The sequence below is a fragment of the Balearica regulorum genome, chromosome 9 (assembly GCF_011004875.1).
Source record: "Balearica regulorum gibbericeps isolate bBalReg1 chromosome 9, bBalReg1.pri, whole genome shotgun sequence".
In the NCBI taxonomy this organism is placed as follows: Eukaryota; Metazoa; Chordata; class Aves; order Gruiformes; family Gruidae; genus Balearica; species Balearica regulorum.
In genome coordinates, this window is record NC_046192.1 from 9,031,020 (window position 1) to 9,056,075 (window position 25,056).

General features: G+C 49.3%; 1 protein-coding gene across 2 annotated transcripts in view; it reads right to left on the reverse strand.

The window, feature by feature from the left end:
• The window catches only part of PAX3 (paired box 3), an 81,393-nt gene extending 59,539 nt beyond the window's left edge, over window positions 1–21,854 (reverse strand). For both annotated transcript variants that reach the window (XM_075760990.1, XM_075760989.1), the window contains exons 1-4: window positions 21,741–21,854; window positions 20,563–20,798; window positions 19,017–19,146; window positions 18,212–18,346 (exon numbers count right to left, since the gene is read on the reverse strand). In XM_075760990.1, coding sequence (XP_075617105.1) covers window positions 18,212–18,346; window positions 19,017–19,146; window positions 20,563–20,798; window positions 21,741–21,825 — 586 coding nt within the window. In that variant the 5' untranslated portion in view covers window positions 21,826–21,854. The remainder of the gene's footprint in view (window positions 1–18,211; window positions 18,347–19,016; window positions 19,147–20,562; window positions 20,799–21,740) is intronic.
• Between the last annotated feature and the right edge of the window lie 3,202 nt (window positions 21,855–25,056).

Here is a 25,056-nt window from a genome sequence, read left to right on the forward strand (position 1 = left end):
ACGTATATCTGCCGTGTACGTATGTATGCTCGCGCACACGAGATCTGACACACACCCAACAAGCAGACATTACAGAGCATCGTTCCTTAAGATCAGTGAGATTTCTTACCAATACATTCAGGGGACTAATATCAGATAAACACATACATCAAACTAAAGTGTGCTTTACCATCTTATTACAGAAATTGTATTAGAAGTGACCAGAAATCTTTCAGATTTACCCAAAACCATGGTAGTATTCATTCCATAACTTGTTTCATATAATTAGAATAAAGATCCTCTATAAACATCAACTAATATCCCCAAAGAAAAATTAGAAAAATAACTAAACCTTACAATGCAGATAATCCTATACCTGGCAGTACATCCTACACGCCTTTGGTCAGGAAAAAGTCCTCAGTTTTTCAAACTGTACAGAGTTATCCGTAAAGCCAGATTCAGATCTGTTACACTGCTGGAAATCAGGGAACTTGGACAAAGGAACCACTCTGATTTGATGCCAACACCAGAATCTCATCTTAAAACATATTGTGTATTATGGCACTAATTCCTACAAGTTTATTAGAACATCTACCTGGAAGTACAAATTTGTAATGCCTCAGTCCATTATTTCTTGTTTTGCAAGAGTAATTAGATTAAGTCAGTATCTCAAATTATGCTGGTTTCCTCATTGTAGCCTATGAAACACATAAACGGAGATTAAAAATTGTTCTCTTACTAAAATCTGAATCAGTGATACAGAGTAACTACAGAAATGTATGGGGGGAAAAGGAGATGATGGTGACTAAATCCAAGAACCTCATGCTGAGCTCTTTACACAGCGCTCTGCCCTGTGCAATCAAAGACAGAGACAGATAAATGCCCAAATACATCCTGAATATTTGTGTAACAGAAACTTGTCAGACTAATTTTCAGGTTTTTATTCTATTCTGAAACTTGTAAAGACTCATTCTGCAAGTGCCTGTGGCACTTACTCCACAAGCAATTAGCATCTGATGAAAAGTGGCAGCAAAATAAGGATCCTTCCAGGTCCTCAACTTTCCCTTATCTCAATCTCTGGCAAATTGACAGTGGTTTAAATTAGGAGAAGGAATAGGGTAAAAAACAACACCCTGAATTTATCTAGTACTTTTGTACCAGGGAAGTCAAAGGACATTTTATTTATTATTTTACAAAAATAAATGAGTACTATGGAGATGAGAATACAGATCATGGTCAAAAATGTTATATTCAAATTGCAAGAGTCTAAAAATGGTCCATGCAAGTGGGAATCAAATTCTCTCATTTCCCAAATATGTTTTAAGCTCTGTACAGCTGATGCAAAACAAGGACTATTATCCAATTCCCACTAACGGTCTAAGGCTGTCAGCTCACAACAGACCCAGAATCCAAAACGCTCCTCTTTAGTTTTGAAAAACTAAAATCCCACTGACAGCACTCTACCAAATCTAAGCCTGCTGTCCCATTTTTAGCTCTAATTCCTATTTATTCTTTCACCCTTTTGCCAAAATGGAAGATAAAATTGTAACTGATTGTTCACACACTTGATTTTCAGAGTTAGATGGCACTGCATTATGACAAAAGAAAAAAACATGAATAGGTTGCAGTATAGCGCATTTGAAATTTCTCGTAAAATAGCGTCCATTCAGACGACTGTTCTCCACAATTGCGCGTACGGCTGTTCTGTGCTCCCTGACCACAAACACCCCTTTGCTTTGCTAACAAACTCTCAGCAATGAGGGTGAATTCACCTGAAATCACCAATGCAGCGGTCACCCATCTTTTATCCCCACTTACAGAACTTTTCCTTGGAAGTTTTCTTCAGTAGGTGTGAGCACCCTCAGAGAGCAAATTTAAGCCAAACAACACTAAGCCAGCTTCTCTCAGTTACCTTCTGACCACTGATGGCTTCAAAGCAGTCCAGAGACTCTGTCTAGATAAATCATGCAATGCATTCCTGGGAAACATCACCACAACTGCTACTGTTGTAGGCAAATCATTTCTTTTCAACCTAACCCTCACAGAAACCCAGTCTCCTTCAAACAGCCGGACTGAAGCCAAGCATGCCTGAGCATGTATGACAGGCTCGAGCCAAAAGACAGAATGTGCAAACAGAGATCTTCCACATCACCCAAAAATCTTGTTTTCCATTCTTGAAGCCATTAACTCAAACACAATATGAAGCGGCGTGATTGACACGTGTTATTGCCAGTTTGTTCAAAATTACTGGTGGTTCTTTCCCACCGAATGCATAGCTAACAACGAGGGCCGTCATGGGAAGGGACTCAAATGGTAAGTCTGGCGCAGATAGCTGATCAGGATAGGAACACAGAGCCGGCACGCAAACAGCTACCACTGGTCTTCTCTCGCAGTGCTAAAGCCCAAATACAGGCTAGCACCAAACACTCTTTGAGAACAGCCTTCTCTGATGCTCAGATAAATTGCTACGTGCTTCACGAGAAAGGTGACCCGGCACTCTCCTCCCACAGCTTTGCTGGATGACTGGCTCCGTGGTGGCACAAGCCGCGCTCCCTGATGCTCACGTACCACCCCGGATGTGGGCTGGCAGAGGGGTTGCTCACTTGCCCGTACAAGCATTTCTTGAATATTAGAGCTACAATGCTGCAATATTTCTTCTGTTCCAAAAGGTGACTGCCTTTCCCTACTCCGCTCCCCAGAAAGTGAATAGCCTTGCGTGCATCAGCAGGAGAGTCGGTGTGGTTTAGGCTTCTGGTACGGATCACTCTGCTTTGCAGTCTTAGGAACACAGAAGAGCTTTCCCTATATCTGGTTTCTCTGTTGTGCCTATACCTTTAGCAAAGATTGACGTGACATGCACTAAAGCAGCAGTATTTTTTTTTTTTGCACACCTCCAGAACACAGCTTTGCAGGTAACACTAAAATGCTGATTAAATCCATTTTTAACCTACATAAATGACTGCTGCATTTAACATCATGTAAATAAATTCCCAGGTTAAAAAAAAGCTTTCAAAAATTCACAAAACAAAATGATGACATAAGGTCATATTGAAGATCTTTCTCTGGATGTTATTTACATGACAGACATGAAGTTCAGTTGCTGATTTAGTGCACCACAGTTGTATCCTTGGACTACTTATATTAAAACACACTGGGGCTATTTTCCAACCTGAAAGGCAATTTACAGCATATGAATAAAGAGTATTTTCTGGAGGCAGATAACTAGATCATCTTCCCTAGGAACATGGTTAGAAAACAGCTTCCTCTTCCATCTGGCATGGTACCTTCCCAGCAAGGCAGAAGTGGAATTTCTGAGACCTCTTTATGAACAAGGAGTAAAAGACTCATGAGATGGGATAGTTTAGTGGCTTCCAAAAAGGAACATCAACTGGAGACAGAGCAAGTTCAGGCTGGGTACCTCAGTTTGCATCTATTGCCTCCTCTGGTACAGGAGAGAGACGTTTCCCAGCATAAACAGCTCTCCCCATCTTACCTCAAGAAAAACCTGCCAGGAAAGAAAGAGCCTACCAAGTTTTCACTTTGGCCTTTGAAGTTCTTCCTTGGCTGACTGATGCTCGCCCATACATAACTAGAAGAAAAGACTTCCATTGTGCTGCTCTTTACACCAAGCGTATTATTCTCCAGACAAAAGCTTTCGAGTCTAACTTTTAAACACACCTCTTTAGGGTGTACTGTTTCTAAGCCATAAAATCTTTTTTAGTTCATTAAAAAAATAGACAGCTTCCCCCCCTCAGGCAATCTACTCTGCTTGTTAGTTTTTTGCATTGCTTTTTGCATTGCTTTTTGCAAACAGATACCACAGACACGCAGCCATCAGCAACAGAACAGCCAGTTCTCGTCCTCAGAAATACGGTATTTTTCCCCGGCATAGTCTGCAGTGGCTTATCCAGACCAGCTTTAAGCATGAAATACAACCATTGTAGGAAGTCCCTGGTTTTAGACGAGACCTGGAGAATAATCGCTCTCCCTGAAAACATCTCCAACATCTGGCGACTTGCTGCTATTTGCAGGGTCTGTGTGCTGGGATGCGGGAGCAGGGCAGGGGGTTAAGCAATGAACATGCTCAGCACCTGCTTGCTCTCTGCCTGATTCTAATCAGTATTCTCCTCTCATGCCCAGGAATGCTAGAATTCCCCTCTTTCCTCAAAAACCCCAAAACTTTTTCCCCCTCAAGGAAAGGGGAGGGAAGAAAAAAGAAAAAAGAGAGAAAGAAACCCTCTTAGTTTAGGGTCTGACCAAATTTCATTAAAGACAATGCAAGTCTTGCCATTAAATTCAATAGGCTTTTTTTGAGGTTTATGAGAAATCTCACATGCTTGACACTATTAATTAGAGGAATTAGTGGTGTAAAAAAAAAAAAAAACCACCACAAAACAAACACCACAATTTTACTGTTCAAAAAACCTGACTGTAACAATGCCATTTTCCTTGAAACTCTAGAAATCAGAATCAACTATTTGTATCAGCAACTCTGGAAATCAAATCTTGCCTTTCCACAAGTTGTACTGTAGTTGCACATGTAAAAACTTTTTCTTTTCTTTTTTAAGAGCTGTTCACAAGTTCAAGCCAGTCCATCAACTGGAACTGGCTCCTCATTTTTTGGGCTCATACCTTTATGTCCAAGTTACTAGATTATTTCTCTGTTAGGAAAAACATTTATAAAAGAAAGTACAGATTTCATTTTAAAAATGCAATAATTTAAAAACAAACCAAACCAGTTCATCTCTAATCAGTCTAATACAAAATCCCATCACTGAGAAACACATTCTGTTGCATAAAGATTTTGAAAGCTATGGTTTTAAACTACAAATTCTAGCAATATAGAACATAAGAATGTTTAAATGCATGGGGTTTGTTTCCTTTTTCTGCTCAGTTCATATTTCTATTTTAACAAGTACATTAGGAAAAAATCCAATTTAAAAAGAAACAAAATGTTTTAAGCAGCTATTCAGAAGTTGTATGTTCTTAGTGAATGCAACAGCAACACCCAGTTCTAGAAGAGAAAACAGTCTGAGACCTGCGTGCCCAGTCACAACCACATAAATTTCAAGCATCAGATATTTGCTTAGAACCAAAGATTATTTGCATATATCATTGAATAGATTTTCCACACCACATAGCTGAGAAAATTGCAGGCTATTCATGGGAAACCCAGCTAAAACCAGCAAAAAGTATGTATCGTTAATTGCTGTACTCCAGCAAACACATTGTGCCTCAGAGCCTCAATGGAAATTGAGGCAACACCTCTGAATTCATGAACTTAACCCCAGATCATGCTAGTTATTGATCCGCTTTTGCTGTAAACAATAGTAATAAAAGTATTAGGAATAAAAATGCTGAGTCTTGATCTACTTCACCAAAACACACTCACCTGCTGCGCTGAGCCAGCGGTTGGAGCATTACTCTGCTCACACCACAGACCCCCCTATAACCAACCTAACGTTCCCCAGCTCTACAACCCCAAAGGCTGGAAGCCCAACTGCTCTTCCAAAGACAGGTTACAATCCTTTCTAGCCACAAAGCATCCGTTCTAAACCATCATTTCATCTGGATTCGCAGTTTCAGCAGATGAGCTATGGTAGCTGAACCTATATAACGCTTTTGATTTCTGGATCGCAGACATTTGGAAATACCATTGAGGAAGGGCAATGTCATTGGTTCCATTTCTAACAAAACAAAACAAAAAAAAACCAAACTCAAAACCCCACCAAAACCACAAAGATACAAAGAGAAGGTTTAGCCAAACAGGAGCAACTGACACAGGCAGATCTCCTACACTCCAGCCCCTTCTCCATGGCACACACTGCCAGAATGCACAGCAACAGGAGGAAAAAAAATAAAAATCAAGGAGAGCATAGAAAGCAAGAAACAACAGCTTCTTCCTGCTCCGGGGCATCATGACCAAGCAGAGGCAGAGACCAGTAACCAGGATGGGGGAGCGAGCAGCCCCATCTCAGCTGGCTCCAGGCACAGGCAACGCAGAGAGTGACTCTGAGACACACAGAGCAAATTACACCAACTCAAACCAGTTCCTTTCCAAACCAAGCTCAACTCTTTTAGCACTAATTTTGCTATGACCACTTTTTTCTTCTTTGTTTGTATTTAGGGGTATCACTTACTTATAAACACATTAAAGAGGAAAGATCACTCTTTCCTACTCAAAAAGGATATTAAAAAAAAAAAAAAAAAAAAAAGCTCCTCCATCCCCCCAAAGATGCAGAACCACACTCCCCACAGCCCAGTCAGAAGACTGTTAAAGCCGATGGAAAGATGCCTTTGGCAGCCCCTTTCCCACAGCTGTGGGAAATTCAGCAGCAAACCAGCACCAGCTGTGCAAGTGGGAGGAAGCCATTTAGCCCAAATCACCGGGACCTAAGGCATCTACTCAAAGAGCCGAACGTCACCAAGTGCAAACCACCACCTACAAAGCACAACTGTGAACACAACATCTCCACCTAGAGAACGCCACAGTCCTGGCTTTAAACTTTAAAGCTTTAAACTTTGCTGAAAAGCACTTACAAAGCTCCTGGAAGAGAAAGGCAGAGCAAGGAGCTCCCCAGGTTGGGAGGTGCAGGGTAGCACCAGCTCCCACCTGGGCTGGGAGCCACCCCTGAACTCAGAGGTACCCAAATCCCTGCAGGGCTCCCCTCACTGCCGCCAACCCACCGCTCAGAGAAGCACAATGGGTCCTTTAACCAAAAGATCTGGCCCTGCAAAACTGGTCCAAGGTACCCCAAAGACACACCACTCCTCAGAACCCCTGAGGGTAAAACGCAAAGAGTAACAGCAAGGAAACAAAGCACATCCAGCGGAGTTCCCCCTTTGCTGTCCCGGGAAACCCATCACCCTGCACGCCTTCCCTGTGCTAGCCAGTGGCCAAACAATAAGTGCCAGCTGGCTTATTTATTTAATGGGGTGACTTTTCTGCATGGTAACACCCAAGATTGGAAACAGACGAGTCCCTACTCCACTCTTTGATCACCTGGAGGATCTTTTTTTTCCCCTTATAGGACTTTTCTGGGGTGTTTTACTTTTTATTTACAACTGCCATTACCTGGATTCAAACACTAGATGTATTTAGGATTCTTTTAATACTCACTCTAAATTTTTGCCTCTGATTTACTCTTCCAGGGCTGACAAGTCTGTTCCTGATGTCAGATTAAGAGAGATATTTATGCCGTCAATCGTCACTCCATCTTTTCGACTGCCAAGGCAGAGGAAGTACAGTAACTTTGAATCCTGGCTTGTTTTAAGTCCTTCCTTGGCCAAGTGACCTCTAAGAGTTTGGAGAAAAATCCTCTTTATGCTTGTCATAGCGTAGAGTTTGACAACCGTTCCGCTTAGAGCTCCTGATTTCTTTCCCAAAATTTCATGTGCTGTGTTGATTAGGATCAGTGGTTGAGGGGAGGAATGCAGTTTTGGAGGACAGAGCGTGCTTCCCCTCGTGTTACCCTTCAGCCAGGGAGGAGCCAGAAATCAAACTGAGCAAGCAGCGCTCTGCCTCCTGTCCTGCCGGGAGGGACTGATGGAGCAGGCTGGTTACAGAGCTTCTCGCAGCAGAGGGCATGGGGGTTTGTTTGCCTTTTTTTGCTAAATCACGTGTTAGAAAATTTTTAAGTGCAGTTCTCTAAAACATCTCTTCTTAATTTGCTCTGCTTGTAACGTTTTAACTACGCTTACTTGCCATGTCAGATCTCTTATTTATCAACAAAAATAGATGTTTAGTGCTATAAAGTCTTGCTAAGTCGGAGAAAGTGAATGAGTTCCCTCAAATCTGTAATTAAACCTTTATATCAGGGCCAAATTCAACCCTAAATAACCTGCATAGCCCTTGATAAGAGCAGGGGATTGTTCAGATGTAAATGATGGTATAATTTGGTCTGAAGAAACTTTTTAAACATAGAAGGAAATAATAAAAAGGTAAACAAAATGTCTGCTGCATGCAGCCATTTTGCATTTTCACTGGGAGAGGTGAGCATCCCGAGAGCCTGCAATACTTTTCACTGCTCGAGTCCCCGCTGGCACCGGCTCAGCGCAGGCTGGCCCCGATCACCTGCCCCGGTGCACACAACGGGCAGTTTATGTTTATGCCACTCTCAGTGCTGTTCAGAAGAGGTGGACAAGCGGTTAGTTTTAAGGGGATTTCAAAAGATAAGACTGTATTTGTTGGAAAACAAATTGTGGGTGCTAAAGCAACAGGCGTTTCTGTGGCTTTCTGTGTAGCTGCCAAATATTTGAGCATTTTTGCTTGATCCCGTTGATTTAAAAGGGAGCAGGTCCAATCAACTGTGCTAAACCGGGGATGAACCCACAGGGCTTTTTCCTAGCCGCAACATCTATTGTATGATCTTCTAAATAGATCCCTAAAAGCTACCTTCTAATTATTTTCCAGTTCCACAGATGGTAGCAAAGAACCTAGTTAAGCTATATACTATACACATACCATAGGCAGCAAGAGAAGTTAGAGCATGCATCTCTGCACTGCACGTATTAAAAATTTAAAGAAAAATGTACAGAAAAATTTGTAGACCTCCCACCCTCCAAAATATTGCACCATAAAGGTTTGATGACTACTCACTTGAAACATCACTCTGTGCAAACGGTCCTTAGTCAGATGATAACTTTTCTGGCTTTGGTGAAACCATTGGAAGGGGTAGCACTTGAGTGAGTGAAATCTGCAGGGTGGTAGTTGTTTGAAATGATCCCTTCTTACATGTCAATAGTGATGATCTAATTCAGCATTTGCTCACACACCAGCATCCAGCCGCAGTGGAGTTAATTTTGATTTTTATGTGGTAAATAGAATTCCTGAGATTTTTTTATTTTTTTTTAATTTGGGCAAAACATACTTCACAGGATTTAATTGTGAAAATGGAAAAGTAGTGTACTTCACCTTCCATTTCTATCCTTTATGAAAACAACTTATTTTGCTGTTAGTGAAACCAGTGGAAACCTGACTTCCAGCTCCTTCTGTGCAGGTTTTTTCTCGCCACTCAGCCTAACCAGCGGGGCTGGGTAGGTGTCAGAGTCCTCCCTCGGACACTGATCCCCCCAGCTCGCCCTCCAACCCTTCAGCACTTCACACCAGATCAAACAACCAGCCCTTAGGTCAAACTGAAAAGGAAGTCCTGCCACACCATCTTCAGTAACAAAGTGATTTTCTGCAGGAGCATTCCCTGCTGCCCCGTTAGCCTGGTTTCTGTAAGAGCTCTCTATATTCATCTCCACCTTTCTCTGAGCCAGTTAAAGTTGTAGAGATGGAAAGCAGTTTTAAGTCTGATTTGGTTACACCGAGTATATTGGTGCTACTGCCTCGCAGGGGGTATATGGATTATACACCGGTTATATTTTTAACAAAGAAGAATAGAGTAATTTCACCAGAAGAACTGTAGTTGTTATTGCTTTTCTGGGCCAGTATATGGAACAGATCCCAATTATATTGGCATGAACAGTCCTACCCATTTAAATAAGGCGAATAAGATTTGACAGGGGCTGAATAAGCTGCCTGCTTGCAGAAATGTCAGCTGCAGACAGTTTATTCTTCATGCGATTCAAACCACAGTGATCTATGTGACATTATATCTGATAAAGAAATTACTACATAGTCATTTTTGGATCAGACATCCAACGTGAGGCATATCATAACTACAAAAATCCTTAAGACAGGTCCATATATGGACTTGTGCATGATACAAACATTGGTCATGTTTGGCAGAAAGTCTACATCTAGGCAAACATCCATAAAAAAAATTCAAAAGGTAGAACGTACATCACTGCAGCTCTCCATGGAAACGAACAAGTTGAGTTCATGGACTTTAAGGAAATTTGTACCTAAAATGCTTTAAAGAATTTTAGCTGTTACTCTGGGGCAAAACGTCTCTTGAAGTAGCTGGGTACTTGTAAAGTATGCATGGACTGATATTTTATTCAGAGATAACTGACAAAATGAAAACAGTGTATTTAAGAAAGGGAACGAGAAAAGCTGATTAAAACCGTTCTGGTTTAGCCCTTTACTCTGCTGTTTGTCACTACAGCAGAGAAGGCTCACCCACGTAAAATCAATGCAATACCAGGAGAGGCTCTCTGGCTTCACCAGGCTTCTTACCACTGCTTGTGAAGCTAAATGTTTGTGCCCAGAGATGCCAGTGGGAGCAGCAGGACCTGGATCTAATGCCCACATACCCTACAATTCAGCTGAAACTCCATATCATAATTACAAGCCAACATAACGCATCCAGATTGCACAGCCTCTTCTGTTGAGGATGTGGTAGAATATATTTTACTATCTCTGAAATAAGTGTAGCTTTCTGTAAAGCAACAAGGGACCGATTATCCTCAAGGAATCCTGCTTGCTTTTCAGCACAGCCTGGCCGATCTGACTCCCCCCCCCCCCCTTTTTTAAGGAAGAGCAGAGCAGTACAACTATCCTTGCTGATGCAAGTGAGGACTGTAAAATCAAAACTGAAGAAAATGCACAAAGAAGTGCTGCAAGCTCATTTGTGTCCCCTTTATACTGGGAGCCTAATCTGGAGAATTGGCTGGCTTCTCAAACTCCCTTTCTTTTAGTGGCAGCCCTGGACCATTTATCTCCTGCGTGACTTGGTATAAAAAAAAAAACCAACTTTTTTTTTCTTTAGACTACAGTCATCAAAAAGATTACATGCAATAAAATTAGTTTCCTTAAAATTCAGTGAAATACCACATATTTTACCTGTTGTAATAGGAAAATTTCCGTGCATTGTAGGGTAAAAATAAAACAATTCAAACAAAACCAAATCCAATAATGCTAAACAAAAATCCCCCCGCAAAACTGTAAGAGCGTACAGTGCATACATCCAACAGACCATGCAAAATAAGGATTCCATTCAAATTTCACATCTCATTAAAGACAATTTGGCCATTAATCCATACGGGTTTAGGAGCAAAGAAGGATTTTCCAAGACAGATAAACTGAAATGATCCCTCTTTGATCTCCGAGGTTAAGAATCAGCGACAATGGAAGATGAACAACAAGGGGCAGAACTACTGGCCCTTTTAGGTGCCACAATGGCATCAGCAAACAACTACTTAATCAATATTTGGCCAGGGACACTGAAAACTGCCTTTTCAAATTTTAATTCCTAGTTGTAAAACAACTGTAGGGCAACCAGCAAGATAAGACATTAAACTGACTGCTTAATTGCCTTTTACTGTCTTACTCGTTATATATGCACATTCTTAATAGTTCGTGAATCTTTATTTACTAGGATGAATAAATGACCTGTCAACAATTACATCAAACCCCACTAACTAAATAATCTCGGCGCATGACACACTTTAACTCCAATGTGTCCTCAGTGAGTTTTAATTTCATTACGCTTCACTTTTTTTTTTTTTTTCTAGGCAGAGTCATTTAAACTGAATTAGTTTAACAGCATGGGACAGGAGTACTCCAGGGCAAGTAAAGGAAAATGCCGCGCTCACACTCCGCTAAACAAGGTCTTGCGGTGAATTATGTTACTGTGCATCATTTTTATTAGCCAGAGCGCTCAGCGTTTGGGGAACACTTGGAAGTATCCCACATTTTTATTTATATATTTTGTTCTTTCTCTAGCCACATGTGTTTGTTAGGTAGGATTTAAAGTGACATTTACATGGAGAAATTCACATTGACTGGCTTGCTCTGATTTATTGCTTTGCGTTTCACTCAATTTCTTCTTAAATTAACCAGAGAGCACTTTGTAGTTCTGCTTCATTTCCCAACGCAGTTTTATTACACAGCCCTGGGGACTCGTGATAATTTATCACTATCAACTTTATTGGCTTCCCTCTTCTAAACGCTGTTCCAGCCCTTATCAATAAGTAAACCTAATACCAAACTAAACCTTCCCTGAGTAAGAGTTAGATAAAAGCATTGTCTTTGACTGATACAACAGAGAATTACTATTCAAAATCAGACACGGAAAAAAATCTGTTTTAAGGATTTCATCAGCATCAACTTTTACTTTCAGCATTAATTCCTATTTTTTTTTATCTAATGAAAATCTCTGTCTGTCTGCTGATACCATCGCGACCTCTGTGTAAACACAGACAGAGAGATCCTTGCCCTCAGTGAGAGTTTTGCCAGAGACTTTCACTCGGGATTAGAGTCACACTCTTGTCTAGTGGGTAGTTTCTATTCACAGAATAGAACAAATTTGGGCCCCGTTCCTGCCTGCCCCGACCCACGTGAGTAACTTTACACACATGAATAGGCCCTTTGAGCGAGACTCCTCGCCATTACCCACATATGATAGCATCTGTGGAACTGGAGGTCTGATACCCGATCCAGTAAACCCATCTCACATCCTAAACCTGAGGATTTCCCCCAGAGCTGCAGTTGCTCAGCACATTGCAGAGCTGGTTTCAAGAAGAGCCCGATCTTTAACACGGTAAATTCCTGCTGACGTCAAGGATTTGCAATCGTAGGAGAATCCAGAAAGCCAAAGATAAAAATCATATTTTCGGAGCAAGTCCTAGCCACACTGAAGTCAACCAACCATGTTTCTTGCCTCGGCCTTTCCAGAAAGACACTGTGTAAGTCTAATGGAGTATTAAGATTTTCAGAGCAACCAAATAAGATGCGAACTTGGGTACAAATTCAAGTAAATCAACTGCTGTGTGTGAAGCAATCCTGATATTTGCTAAAATAACATTTGCCTTTGTTCTAGATATATGCAATTAGAAAAACTGGAAAGGATGCCCACAGCAGTTCTGTTTGAATAGGCACTGACTCTTAAGTTGAAAAAAGTGTCCCTAAGGAGGCAAAACATGGAAACTCATTAATGAAATCATGATTTCAAGAAAGGAATAAGATGTACCTATACATTACTTCAGAGAGCCACTGCTAGACTGAGTAACACCCTTTCTTCCCACAGCTGGAAGTATTACTAGTGCTTGTGTAAGGCGATTAGCGTGCAGCTAGTAGTCTGACAATTAGCACTCCGCAAAGTCCCCCAGCTTGCCTTCAAGACAGGAGGGCACGGGCTGCTCCCGGCATCTCTGGAGCTGCAAATTCCGCTCTGAAGTCACTCAAAATACAAAGATTGAGCACCTTCCTGAAAATGCTCAGCATGCTGGAACATCACGCTCCTGCTTGATGGTGAGGTCATTATTCATCGTTGAGGCCATCAGTTAATATTTTTAGCTCAGAATAATGATTTGAAAGCGGGAGCCTGGCCCAGTGCCCTGACAATGGGTCAGGCAGAAGAAACAAAGCTGTAGTGGGTTTGCATGGCATCACCTACATCGATTGGCACTTGTGCGGCACCTGGCTTTTCTGTCCAGGACTGGACTCACACACACTATTGAGATATGAGGAAAGAAAGGGGAAAAAGACAGACAGAAAATACTCTTAGCACTGTCAGCCTAGAGCCAAATCCTGGAGTTGCTGGGGAGTTTATCTTAATTAAACACTATTTTCTTGTCAGCTCGGAGAGCCTCAGAAATGAAATTCTGTTCAAGTTACATGAGCCGATTTGTTAGACCTGCTAGTGACCAAATATGTAAAGTACTGTATGAAATTCCAGACTCGAGAAGATAATCGCCTGCAGCCACAGTCATCACATTTCATTCAATAAGTGAATCTTTACCGGGAACATCGAGGGAGGGAACACATTTGCTTCTCAGCCGTAAGACACAACAGTATTTCGCACAGTGACTAAGTCCTCGTACTGCTGGAGCAAAATCGGGACAAGCCCTTCGTCAGAAAATCACAACCAAAATCTAACTCAGCATCTGCCTCGTCCCGTGCTCCGGCTGCTCACCCGACAATCTACAATGCAGAAATGAATGGGATGACTCCAACTGATATCATCTGGTGCCTGCATGTTAATCCTGTCCCTTAATAAACTGCCTTTATTGGTTTAACAACCTAAAAATAACTGGCTGCGTGATACTGACCAACCCTAATCAAAACATCTGCAAGCCCATCTAGCCCGAGCTACCCTTTAGATCATGTGCCACCACTTCAAAGCCTGTGCATCAAGTCAGTAATTGTAACATTGCATCTAAATATTTAAGCTAGGGGCTGGTAGTCGCGTGTCCCATTTACAGTCAGCATCTGTCCTCTAATTCCATTACAGTACAAAGCAAAAATGTTTCCCAAAACTCGCAAACAGGAAAGGCATCACGCAGCTAGAGAAGCAGCAGCAGCTTGAACTTTCTAGCCACTGAGCAGGGCTTTTGTGCTAAGGTCCTTTCCCCCCCCTTCAAACTCTCCGCATACACACACAAAAATAGGGGTGGTGCCGAAATTGTATTAATGTGAGCCTCAGGCACACAGAAAAAAAAGAAAAGAGGAAGGGGAGGGAGAGGGGGGAAGGGTTTGGTCCGAGATGAAAGTAAGAAGGAAATAAAGGAGGCAATTTAGTCTGCTGTAGCCTGAATTGCTCTCAGTACAGCCAAGGGTAGAGGCTGGGGATGAGTAGGGCCCTTTTTGGACGGGCGCGCATGACTGGGGGAGGATCCGCCAGGACAGGGCCCGGGGGCCAATTCCGCCGGCCGGGAACAGAGGCCCCCTTTGAGGCCGGGCGGGGGGGTCCCGGCCCCAGCCCCAGCCCCAGCCCCAGCCAGCGCCGCCTGCTTGCAGCGGGCCCGAGGACCAGCTCTACGCCCCATCGCTTGAGCGCTGAAAGCCACCGGTTTCTGCCAGAAAACAACAGCTATCTTATGAAGCGGGGAGTTATCAGATTAGTCAGCAAACCATGCCGCACATAGCTCCCACTAAAGGTACAAGCGACTCCCTCTTCTGTAGCGGTTATGCTAAAAATATGCCCTGATGTGCCATATAAAGGCACAAAAGTTTCTCTTTCATGTTCTTTATTTATGGCTTATGCCTTTAAGAAAAATACATCACACATGCAGAAATACAGAAATGCTATTATAGAATTAGAAGCTTCCTGATACGCACTGCAACAATCAAGGTTTTCTTTAACTATATATATCCAAAATCAGGGTAGAGGGTGACTGACAGAAATGCCGAACCACAGCAAAGCAGGCTGCACGTGTGGCATCCGTAAACGCCAGTGAGAGAATAAGATTTAAGTGTCCGTGAACAGAGGCTGAAACAGAATTATAGGAGGCGTATAAAAGTTTACCTGTGCTTATATATGTGATGGGAGAAATCCCAAGCCACATGATACACTGTTTCTGTTGCACATTTTTAAAAAATATCACGTTTCTCTTCTCCCTAATCCCTCTGTAGTCTAAGTACTCCCCAAATCCCAAATCTTGAATTAGCTACATTAAAATTACAACAATTGTTATCCTCTCCCTCAGAAAAAAATGCCTCTCCCTGAGCCACCCAAAAGCCCAGGGTGAGGAGGGGATTTCAGGCAGTACCAGCAAATGGCCAGCACTCGGTGTGTGCTCCCGAGCAGGAGAGTGATTCCCCGCTCCGTGCTCAGCCCCAGGACTTGTTTTCCGACCTGTCCCAGAGCCTTCCCTCACATCTCCCTGCACCCACGCTCCTGCTACTGGGATACCTTGAGCCCCCGAGACCAGAGCTATAAAAATTACTCAAACTATAAAAGACTCCAAAATACCGTGCTTTTTTCACTCCGTAACACAGAGCACTCCCCCAGAGAGCACTCGGCAGCAAGCTACCAGGCGAGGGTTCTGCTGCGCACCGCCGGGATAACCTTCGGACGTACTGCAAGCAGCCCAGGCGTCGGAGACCCCCCGCCAGCGGGCACCTTCTGCCACACCAGGCCTGACGGCCGGGCTGGGGGGCACTGACAAATACAGTCCTGCGGCATCAAAATCCTCAGGAGTGCTGCCGGTTAATTCACTAAGAGAGCGGGATCTGACCTGATGATTTTTGTAGACAGGGTGAAATCGAAGCTCCTCTGCTGGCATTGGGAGTTGAAGTAAAACCTTTTTTGTTGGCCAGGTATGGAAAGTAGCGGTGCACTTATTTTATGGTTGGGTTTTTTCACACCTCTCCGGTGTGTTGTCCCTATAGTATCACACTATACATAAGGCATGTGTATGGTAACAAATCCTTTCTTGAGCAGCAGCGCTCTCGCACTGCGGCATCCCAGCCACTCCAGTAATAAGATTAAGCAACAGCTTGCTAGTCAGGGAGGGGGAGCAGGCATTGCTGCGGGGAAGAGCACGCTCTCCCTCCAACTGCCAAACCTTCCCAGGCACTGTCACAGAACAGATGGGATTATCAAGCCGCCGTTTGCACAGAACTGCCCGGCCACGTTCTTCCAGCAGAAACCTGCGCGCGCGAGGACAGCGTAGGGCTGCGCTACCCCATTTACTCCAGGGGAATTTTGCCGCTGACTGAACTCAGAAGCAGCAAAGTAGGAGACTCCCACGTGCAGAAGGTGGAGGAGGGGGTACATCGGAGGGCAGAACGCAGCCTCCTCGTATGACCCTGCTGGGGGGCACGAGCGAGTCCCATTCACAGCAAGGCATCACCACCCCCAACGCTTGTCCTGCAAGAGTCTCGGGGCTCCCCTGGGCTGGACGGTGGCAGCCGTGCACCCAGACACTGAGTTACAGTAGATCAGGAGCCCTGCTTTAAAGAGCGGAGAGTCAAAGAACGGGAAAACTGTTTCAAAGAGAAGTAGAGGGGTGGGTTATGTTGATAATTATATTTTTTTCTCTTGCTGTCTCTATTAATTACTCTTTGTTCCATAAAGCAGGGACACTATCAAGGCTTCCTATCTTCTGTTTCTAATCTCTGTTGAGAAATTCAGGAAGGCAGAAAGCTACTTATTTTAACAACCAGCGCGCTGAGTTTAGCTATTTTTCCCTTGGTGCCATGTCCCTCAGAAGAATTCTCTGTTGCAGGAGGTTCTGGGGGAAACTCTGTGACCCATCGTACAGGGGCAGCTAGACCGGGCAATCAAACCGTGCCTTCTCGCTTTAAAATCTCTAACTTTGTTAGCATCTTCTGCGTGTTCGTATCGCACACATCCACACAAACGCAGACACGCAGAAGATGAGGTTCCCCTGAAAGCTTTAATAACAGAGTCGAAAACTAAGTTTTGGGAGTGTTTTCTGATTTGTTCCTAAACAACAAGGAGATATCCTACTTTTAAAGGATGGGTTTCAGTTGTCCTTGAATACCACTGAGCATCTCTAGATGTCTAGAAATGCTAGAAACATTTTCTAGGTAAAACCAGCTACTTTTTCCATGGTGGAGAGTCCATAAAACTGCGTGGAGCATCAGCTATTAGGGGCTCATTGAATAATTCATCCCTCATTGCAAGCCCATAATGTCTTTTCTCGGCCTTTTGTGGGGCTGTTTTCTCTTCTTTTCTCCTTGAATTATAAAAAGGTTGCCTTCTTTTGTTCACATCAAGCTGCTGCTAGCTGAAGCTTTGTCTGTGCAAAGCCAAAGTGTGAGTTTCAATGGACTCCCCCCTCTTTGTTTTCCAAGTTCATCTCCAAGTGTAGATTGTGTATAGAAGGCCTTCTTTGTAAAAGCTGGAAAAGTTGTACAAATGTTTGACCAGCTCATTTGGTACTTTTGTCTCGCCTTCTCCAGTGCCTGTGCATGTGCTGGGCAGCCACTTCCACGCAAGGGCCGCCCAGCCGGGCCCTCGCCTGCCCCTCCACTCCGGCCCCGGGGGGCAGCTGGGCACAACCGCAGCCAGGGCAGTGGCTGCCCCCCGGAACAGCCCTTCGCCTCCGCCTTGTTCAGGTTGCAACCTCCTCACAGCCCCTGACCAACCACCAACACAAGCTTTTCCCAGCAGTTTTCAGAGGAGCGGAAACAAAACACGCGGCTCCCTACCCTGCCCACGGCTGCAGAGGCTTGAGGCTCTGCAGCCTTTGGCTACAACCGTCCTTTCTGTGCAGCTGCGGCCTTTTGCTCGCCTTGGGCTGGGAAAGCGGCCCCTGCCACGGCCGTGCCGGGGGCTCTGCAGCGAGCTCCGGCCCTCCCTACTCCCTGGCCCCCGTCCCTGCTATTGAAAGCCAAGGCAGTGGCGACCCTCGTCTTTGCCCCCACCTCCGCGCCGTTCCTGCACGCTGCAGGGTCGCACTGGTGGAGGAATGGGACATGGCAGCAGCCCTGCTGGGGCTAGCTCCTTGTCCTATACCTCCCGTTACACTCGCCCCAGGACAGCCTCTGGGAGAAGGGGAGGGAAGGGGGAGAGCGATACCCACCAGTACCCTGGGCTGGTACAGGCGGGTCCCAGGGCTCTGTGGAGAGCAGGGGGAAATGGGACTTTACCTCTTTCGCTGAGGATGCCGTCAATGCTGTGCTTGGCCTTCTTGTCGCCTTCCTCCACCTCCTTCCTCTCCAGCTCAGCCTCTTCTTCCTCGCCTTTCCCAAACTTGCTCCGCAGGATGCGGCTGATGGAGCTCACTTTTGGGGGAGCACAGAGCTGTGACCAGGCTCGTTCCCAGCAGTCCCCCGCGGTGGCCGGGTCAGGCCAGGGAGACGAGCCCCACATCGGTGCCGCTGCCCCATGTCTCGCCCCCCGGCTGCTACCAGTCGGGGCTTTCCGGGTGGCGGCCGCCCGCTCCCCTCCCCGCGGGGGTGTTCACGGGACACTGTCCCACACCACGCTCCGGCACAGCAGCCCCGCAAGTATTTTTTTTTTTCTCCCCCCAAGCCCGGGCAGTGGGTGATGAGAAAAGCTCACGGACACCCCCACAAATACCGCGCCGGCTCCATGTGCCCCCTCCTCCCGCAAACAACCCTCCGGCACAGGGAGCTGCTCCCGCCTCCCGCTTCCCAGCTCCGGGTCTCCGGCAAGCCCCGAGCTCTCCCGCGGCAGCAGCCCGGCGGGGAAGCGGGGGGAGGAGGAGGGGAGGGGGATGCAGTTGCGATTTAATTGAAAACACCCCCGCCGAGCGCAGGAATCCTCCGGGGACGCGGCTGCCGGTACCAGCGTGCTAACGCCGGCCGCTTCACGGGCACCAGTCCGGCCCGGGGCTCCGCTCCCGCCGGGTACGGGGTTCGCCCCGGGTCTCACGCTGCCCTCCCCGTACCCCCTCTCCCGGCCCCCCGCTGCCCGGGCGGCGCCCCGTACCTGACGGCACCGTGTTGCGGTCACACACCCCGTCCTTCAGCAGCTTGTCCCGAATCTCCCAGCTGAACATGCCCGCGTTTTCCCGCTTATATTCCTCGATTTTCTTCTCAACATCCGGCGTCGTCACCTGCTTCAGTAAAGACAAGCGGAGCGGGCACAGTCTGCAGGGCCGGGAGCGGCCGCGGGAGCCCGGGCTGCCGCCGCGGGGACCCCCGGTGCGGCCAGAGCCGACCCGCCGCCGCCGCCGCGCCGACCCGCACGGCCGCCAACGAGAGCCGACACCGGCCCCGCTTAGAAACCCCGTTATAAAACACCCCGAGGACGGGCAGGTTAAAATCAGAGGGGACGTGAGAGGTAACAACGGGCCCGCATTAGACAAGCAACCCCCTCGGTTAAACGAAACTTCCCAGGAAATCCTCCGGGGTTGTACGGGAAGGTGGGATCGAGCCCTCGGCAAGGAAAACCCCGAATTAGGCAGCACCGGCTGCCGAGAGAAAATCCCGGGGAAATCGTGGATCGCGATTAGAGGAGGACGCCGTGTCAGCGAAGCTCCAAGTCAGTAAAGTTTCGGCTGAACAAAGTTTGCAGCGCCAAATAAAAAGTAACATAATAAAAAGGCTGAGAGGTCCGAGTACCAAGAGTTTTCTTCGATGGCCTCGTAATTTTAAAATAAAGCCGAATTCAAACAAAGCAAAGGTCTCCCGGCTGGAAACAGTCTTTCGTTCGAGGAATACGCTTATAAAAAAATATCGCTAGTCCTAACACCGAAAGGGAAAATTCAGGCATTGCCACTTTAGAAGCAACAAAAGGAAAAAAAATCTAGCAGGAACTTTCAACAGAAACTCAAGCCTTTACTTCGCTTTTGTGGGAACGAAAAGCTACAGGAGGGTAATTCTGAGATGCGGATCCGTATTTGTCTGCGTTATTGTCAGCATAAATTTTTCAGCGGTGTTGCTATAAATACATGCACCTTTGGAGCGGACAGAAAAATCAACAGAGCAGGAGAAGGAGCAGTAGACAGGCAGACAGAAATACAGGCACATTTTTTTTTACGCTTTGCAACGAAAGAAGCGAGGGCCCGATCCCGCCGCACTGTGCAAGCCGTGACATCTGACCGATCGCTTCCCCGGTCCGTCCCGGCAGCGCGGAACCCACCCGCGGGGCTCAGCGTGGGGCACTCGGGGCTTTGGACAGCCGTGCCTTGACAAAACGACCCCTTTCTCCCTAGTGTCGTTTGATAAGCTGTTTTTTAAAATAGCATTTTCTTAAATAAAAAAAAAAATCGTTGCCACGAAACCGCAACAACATTTTTTAAAGCCTCGGAAACTTTCGGAGCAACAGGCGGGGACGCGGCAGGCGATGCCGTGACCGGTGCGTGTCTGCGCCCACCCCCGGCCCCCACACGGACCCCCGGTCCTCCCGGGGTGCTGCCACCCCGCCTGCAAACCCCGGTGCCGGCCACCCTGGGCTGAGTCCCCGCTGGGCCTCGCTCCCGGTCGCCGCGGCCGGGGTTTGCCCGGCTCCGGGCGGGCGCGGAGGAGCTCACCTTGGGCTTGCTGCCGCCGATGGCCCCCGGCCGGATGGAGCCCGTCTCCTGGTACCTGCAGAGAATTTTGGAGACGCAGCCGTGGGACACTCGCAGCTGGCGAGAGATGACACAGGGCCTTATGCCATGGTGGGCCATCTCCACTATCTTGTGTCGGATATGGTTGGGTAAAGGCCTGCCATTGATAAACACTCCTCCGAGCTGATTGACTCTGCCCTGGCCTAGAGGAGTAGAGACTAGAAAAGGAGGGGAGGGGAGGCAGGAGGGGGAAATGGCGTTAACGTCTCCTTCGGATCCTGCTGGGTCTTTTTTTGTTTGTTTGTTTTGGTTTTTTTTTTTTTTTTTGTCGTTGCTTTTCTGTAAGGCAACTCGCCGCCACCCGCCCGCCCAGCCGCCCCGCAGCGCGCCCGGGGCCCGCCGGCCCCCGTGGAGCCCCGCGCTGCCGCCCCGGCGGGAAGGGAAGACGAAGGCGGCGGGGCGGCTTCACCTGTTGCACCGGAGCCGGGTTTCAGGGCTTCCCCGGTGCGGGAAGTTCGCGGTCTCCCCGGGGGCAAGGGGGCTGGCCCGCGGCTCGGCCGCCCTGGGGTGCGGCGGTGGGAGCCACCGCAGACCCCGTCCTCGCCCCGGGCAGGAGCCTGCGGGGGTCCCCGGCGCCGCGGGGCTCTCGCACCGCCGCTGCCTGGAGGAAGAACCACCGCTTGCAGCGGCCCGGCCCGCCCGGGACGTGCCCTCGTTCCTACAGTTCCTCTCGATTTCGTTTGCATCGCTTTTATTTAATTTTGATTTAATTTTGATTTAATTTTTTTCTAACTTTTTCCTCACTTTTTTCCTAACTTTGGGCTCCCCGGATCACCGCCCTCCTCTTTGCCAAAGAGCGGAGTCAGGGCCCGCTGCGCCGCCGACCTCCCGGTCGGTTCCCCCCGCTCCCGCCGGCCGGGTGGGACAGAGGCTCCCGGGGTGCGAGGCCAGAGCTGCCGGCCCGCAGCCGGGCCTTCCCCCAGCGGCCCCAGCCATGCCCGCCGCGGGACAGCGGCTCTGGGAGCCCTCTGGGGCTGTCCGGGGAGCTCCCCGTGCGGCGGCTCTCGGCGGGCCGGGGGGGGGGGGCTGCTTTGTCCCGGCCTCCCGGCACGGAGCAGTTCTCACTTTTCCGAGTGGCAGCAGCCCGGGCGCGGCCTTACCTTCCAGCGGGAACCCGCTGCGGGGGTAGTTCTGTCCGGCCCCCGGTCGCATCATCCTGGGGACGGCTCCAGCCAGAGTTGTCATCGCGGCGGCGGCGGCCCGGCAGGGTTATATCCAGGTGAGGGCTGATCTAGGAGAGATCCGCGCTGTCAGCGCGTCCCACCGAATCAGGAGCGGTCCCGGGAAGGGGTGGGGGATGCCGCCGGGGGGCGGGGAGGAGGCAGCTCCGCGCTGCCCCTTTGTCAGTGACCCGCGCTGCCCCGCACCGGGAGGGCAGGGGCCGAGGCCGGAGCCCCGCCGGGCGGCGAGGCTGGGCGCGGGGGGGGGGGAGGGGGGGGGGGCGACGGCGGCGCTGTCCCCGGTGCGGCGGGGAGCGGCAGCCGCGGGGCCGGGAGCATTTATCGGCTCCGTCCCCGGCGCGGCTCCGCGGCGGCGCCGCCGCGATTGGCCACCGCCGCCCGTCCCGGCCGCGCCGCCCCCGCTGATTGGGCGAGCGAGGCGGCTCTCCCGCATCGCCCCGGCCGGCGCGACGGCAGCGTGACCGGCACGGCCCGGTATGGCACGGCACGGCCCGGGCCCGCCGACCGAGCCGTGCTGGGGCCTCTCGCCGCGGGCAGAGAGCGGCCGGCGGCGGGGAACCGCTCCGTGCCCCGACGGCTGCCACGGCACCGGGGAGGGGAGCATCAGCCGGAGGCAGCCCGGACCTCGCACCCGTGGGGACCCGTGTCCCTCCGGGGCTCCGCGGCCCTACCCCGCCAGGCTGGAAGGGGCACCCCGTGCCTCGCTGCCCATAAAGCGCTTTGTCTCCTGGCTCTGCTCCTCCGAGCACGAGTGGCGGGGGATATGGGGGGGAACGACCTCCTTTCTCTCTCTCTTTTTTTTTTTTTCCTTTTTTAAGAAAAAAAAAAAGCTTCTTCCTTCTATTTGTTTATTTTGCTCCGAAATCTCTGGCCGTCCAGAAAAAACCAGCTCTGAACCAAACCGTGCTAACGGTTCGGAAGGCGAGAGCTGCCAGTGAGTCTCCGTGGGGATTTCTGCTGTTAAAACCCGATGGGACAAGAGTGTCCCTGCGTTACACGCGTGTGCGCGAGTGTGTATATGCGGGTGTGTACGGTGCGAGGCGGTGTGTGTTAAAGTCTTACTAACAAGCGTTTGTTCCCAGGAATTTATTGTAGTATTCAAACTAAACTGCTGGAAAAATAAAAGAGGTAAAGTCTGCCTAGGAGCTGAAGTGACCACAGCAGGATATGACGCCAGGAGTGTTGTAAAGACTGTCTGTCCTTAAAGAAGGTACTATTGTGCATGGCCTTTTATTTATAACTTGGTAAGTGCCAGCAAACTCGCCTCCTTTACACTCTGAAGTGCCAGCCCAGCTTTCCACAGTGCTCTTTATTTGCAATAGTCTATTCAGTAACTGTCACTCCCGAGCTTCAAGTTATTCAAGACTTTAATCAATCAAAAGGATGAGAATCGTTCAGGTTTCCCCCTTTGAAATGAGGGAAACAATGTTTTGTGGGCTCCCAGTCCTCTTCTCCTTTACGGGCCGGGCGATCGTTTCGGGGCCGGGGCCGGTACCGGCCCCGGGGAGGGCGGGGGTTCGCGTTATTTAGGCAGAAAGCCGGAGCCGGAATAATAAGAGAATCCTCCCGCCGCGGGAAAGGCGGCAGCGGCACGGCGCAGGCAGCGGCGCTCCGTGGTGCTGGGGCCGGAGGAGCCCGCAGACGGAGCCGGGCACGCCCGGTCACCCCGCGGCACCCGCCTGGGACGCTCTGCTCGGGGCCCTTCTCTCTCCAGCCCCCGCGACCCGGCCACCCAACTGAGCGGTTTCCTTCGCTTTGTAAATGCATAAAAATAACCCCAAAAGCCCGAATGCGCGGCGGCCGCCGGCTCTGCTCAGGAAAGCTTTCCGCACGCCCAAGAAACAGGTTGGCAAGAAAAGTTCGCACGGCAGTAAAAGTCAGCGTGTATTTTGCACAGCGTTTGTGCTCTACAAAGCACCCCGATGACCGAAGCTTTGAGAAAACCGCTGGCGAGCCCTGTGAACCCCAGCCCCGTGAAGTCCCGGCCGGAGCCAGGCAGCGGAGCGCGGCCGCCGGCCCAGGGAGCGCCTGCGGCGGCCGCCCCGCCGGGGCCGGGCAGCCGGAGGTGTGCCGGCACACCCAGCCCTCCACAAACGTTCCCAAGGTACCGTTCCCACCCCACTATTTGCCACACGTAGTTTTCTCGAGGAAGGAAGGCAGGAAAAGTGTTATTTTCAGAAAGGCGAAGCTATTTGAGGTGTAATTCGTGCTTGGGAAACAGGCGGCGGGAAGCCGGGACCCACGGGAGCGCACACGGCGCGCACAGCATCCCCCAGACCGCCCCCCTCGCCACCGGTACCCCTGCGGCCCCGAGCGTGGGAGCAGAAATCCCTCCTGCTCGTGGCTGCAGCGGGTGGGTGCCGTCGCGAGCCTTGGGCCGTAACCCACGTACACGCGAGGAGAGGGCGCGAATGGGGACCCCCTCGACCCCTCGCCCGCGCAGGAGGAGGCGCGGAGCCCCTCGCCCCCGGCAGCGAGAGACGGGCTTGGCACGGAACACGAGTTACTTTTCCCCCTCCTTCACCGACGCGCGTCCGTGTGCGTGGCGTGTGTGTTTGCGTGGGCCCGTGTGCCGCGCCCGGGGCAGCCCCGGCAGGCCGATCCCGTGCCGTCCGGTGCCAGGAACCGTTTCGGGAGCTCCGCAGCCGCCGCCGCTCCCGCGGAGGCCGAGGGCCGGTGGCACCGGGGCAGGGCCGGCCTGGGCGCGACCCCCCGACGCGGCCGGCGGCTCCCGCAGCGCCTCCCGGTTCCCCGCTCCGCGCCCGGCCCCAGCGCCTCCCCGGGGCCCCAAAGAGGAGCCCCGCTCCCCAGGACGGGCTCCCGGGCCGGGATCGTGTGGGCGGGAAGGGAAAGCGGTGTGAAACCCACCTAATCTCGCCCTCGCCGTCCTGCGCTACCAGACACCGACTGCACCGAGATGAAACAGCCGCATCCTCCCGCACGGAAACTGCTAAAAATTCCAGGCAAAAAGATTAGGCACGAATGCCTGGCCCCGCTCCTCCCTCCCCTCCTCGCCCCCACCCCCATATTACAGTCCTTTAGGCCAGCAGAGATGATTTCACGGTTTTCCAGTGGAAATAGCTAAAAACGCTCCTGCTAATTACAGAGCTCTTCCAGGCCAGGTGCACTTTTAATTGGATTAGTAAGTGCTCTATATTAAACCTGCAGCACATCGAATGGACAGTGAAAATTAGAGCTATTAAGAACACAGGCAATCATTTCTGAGCGATAAACG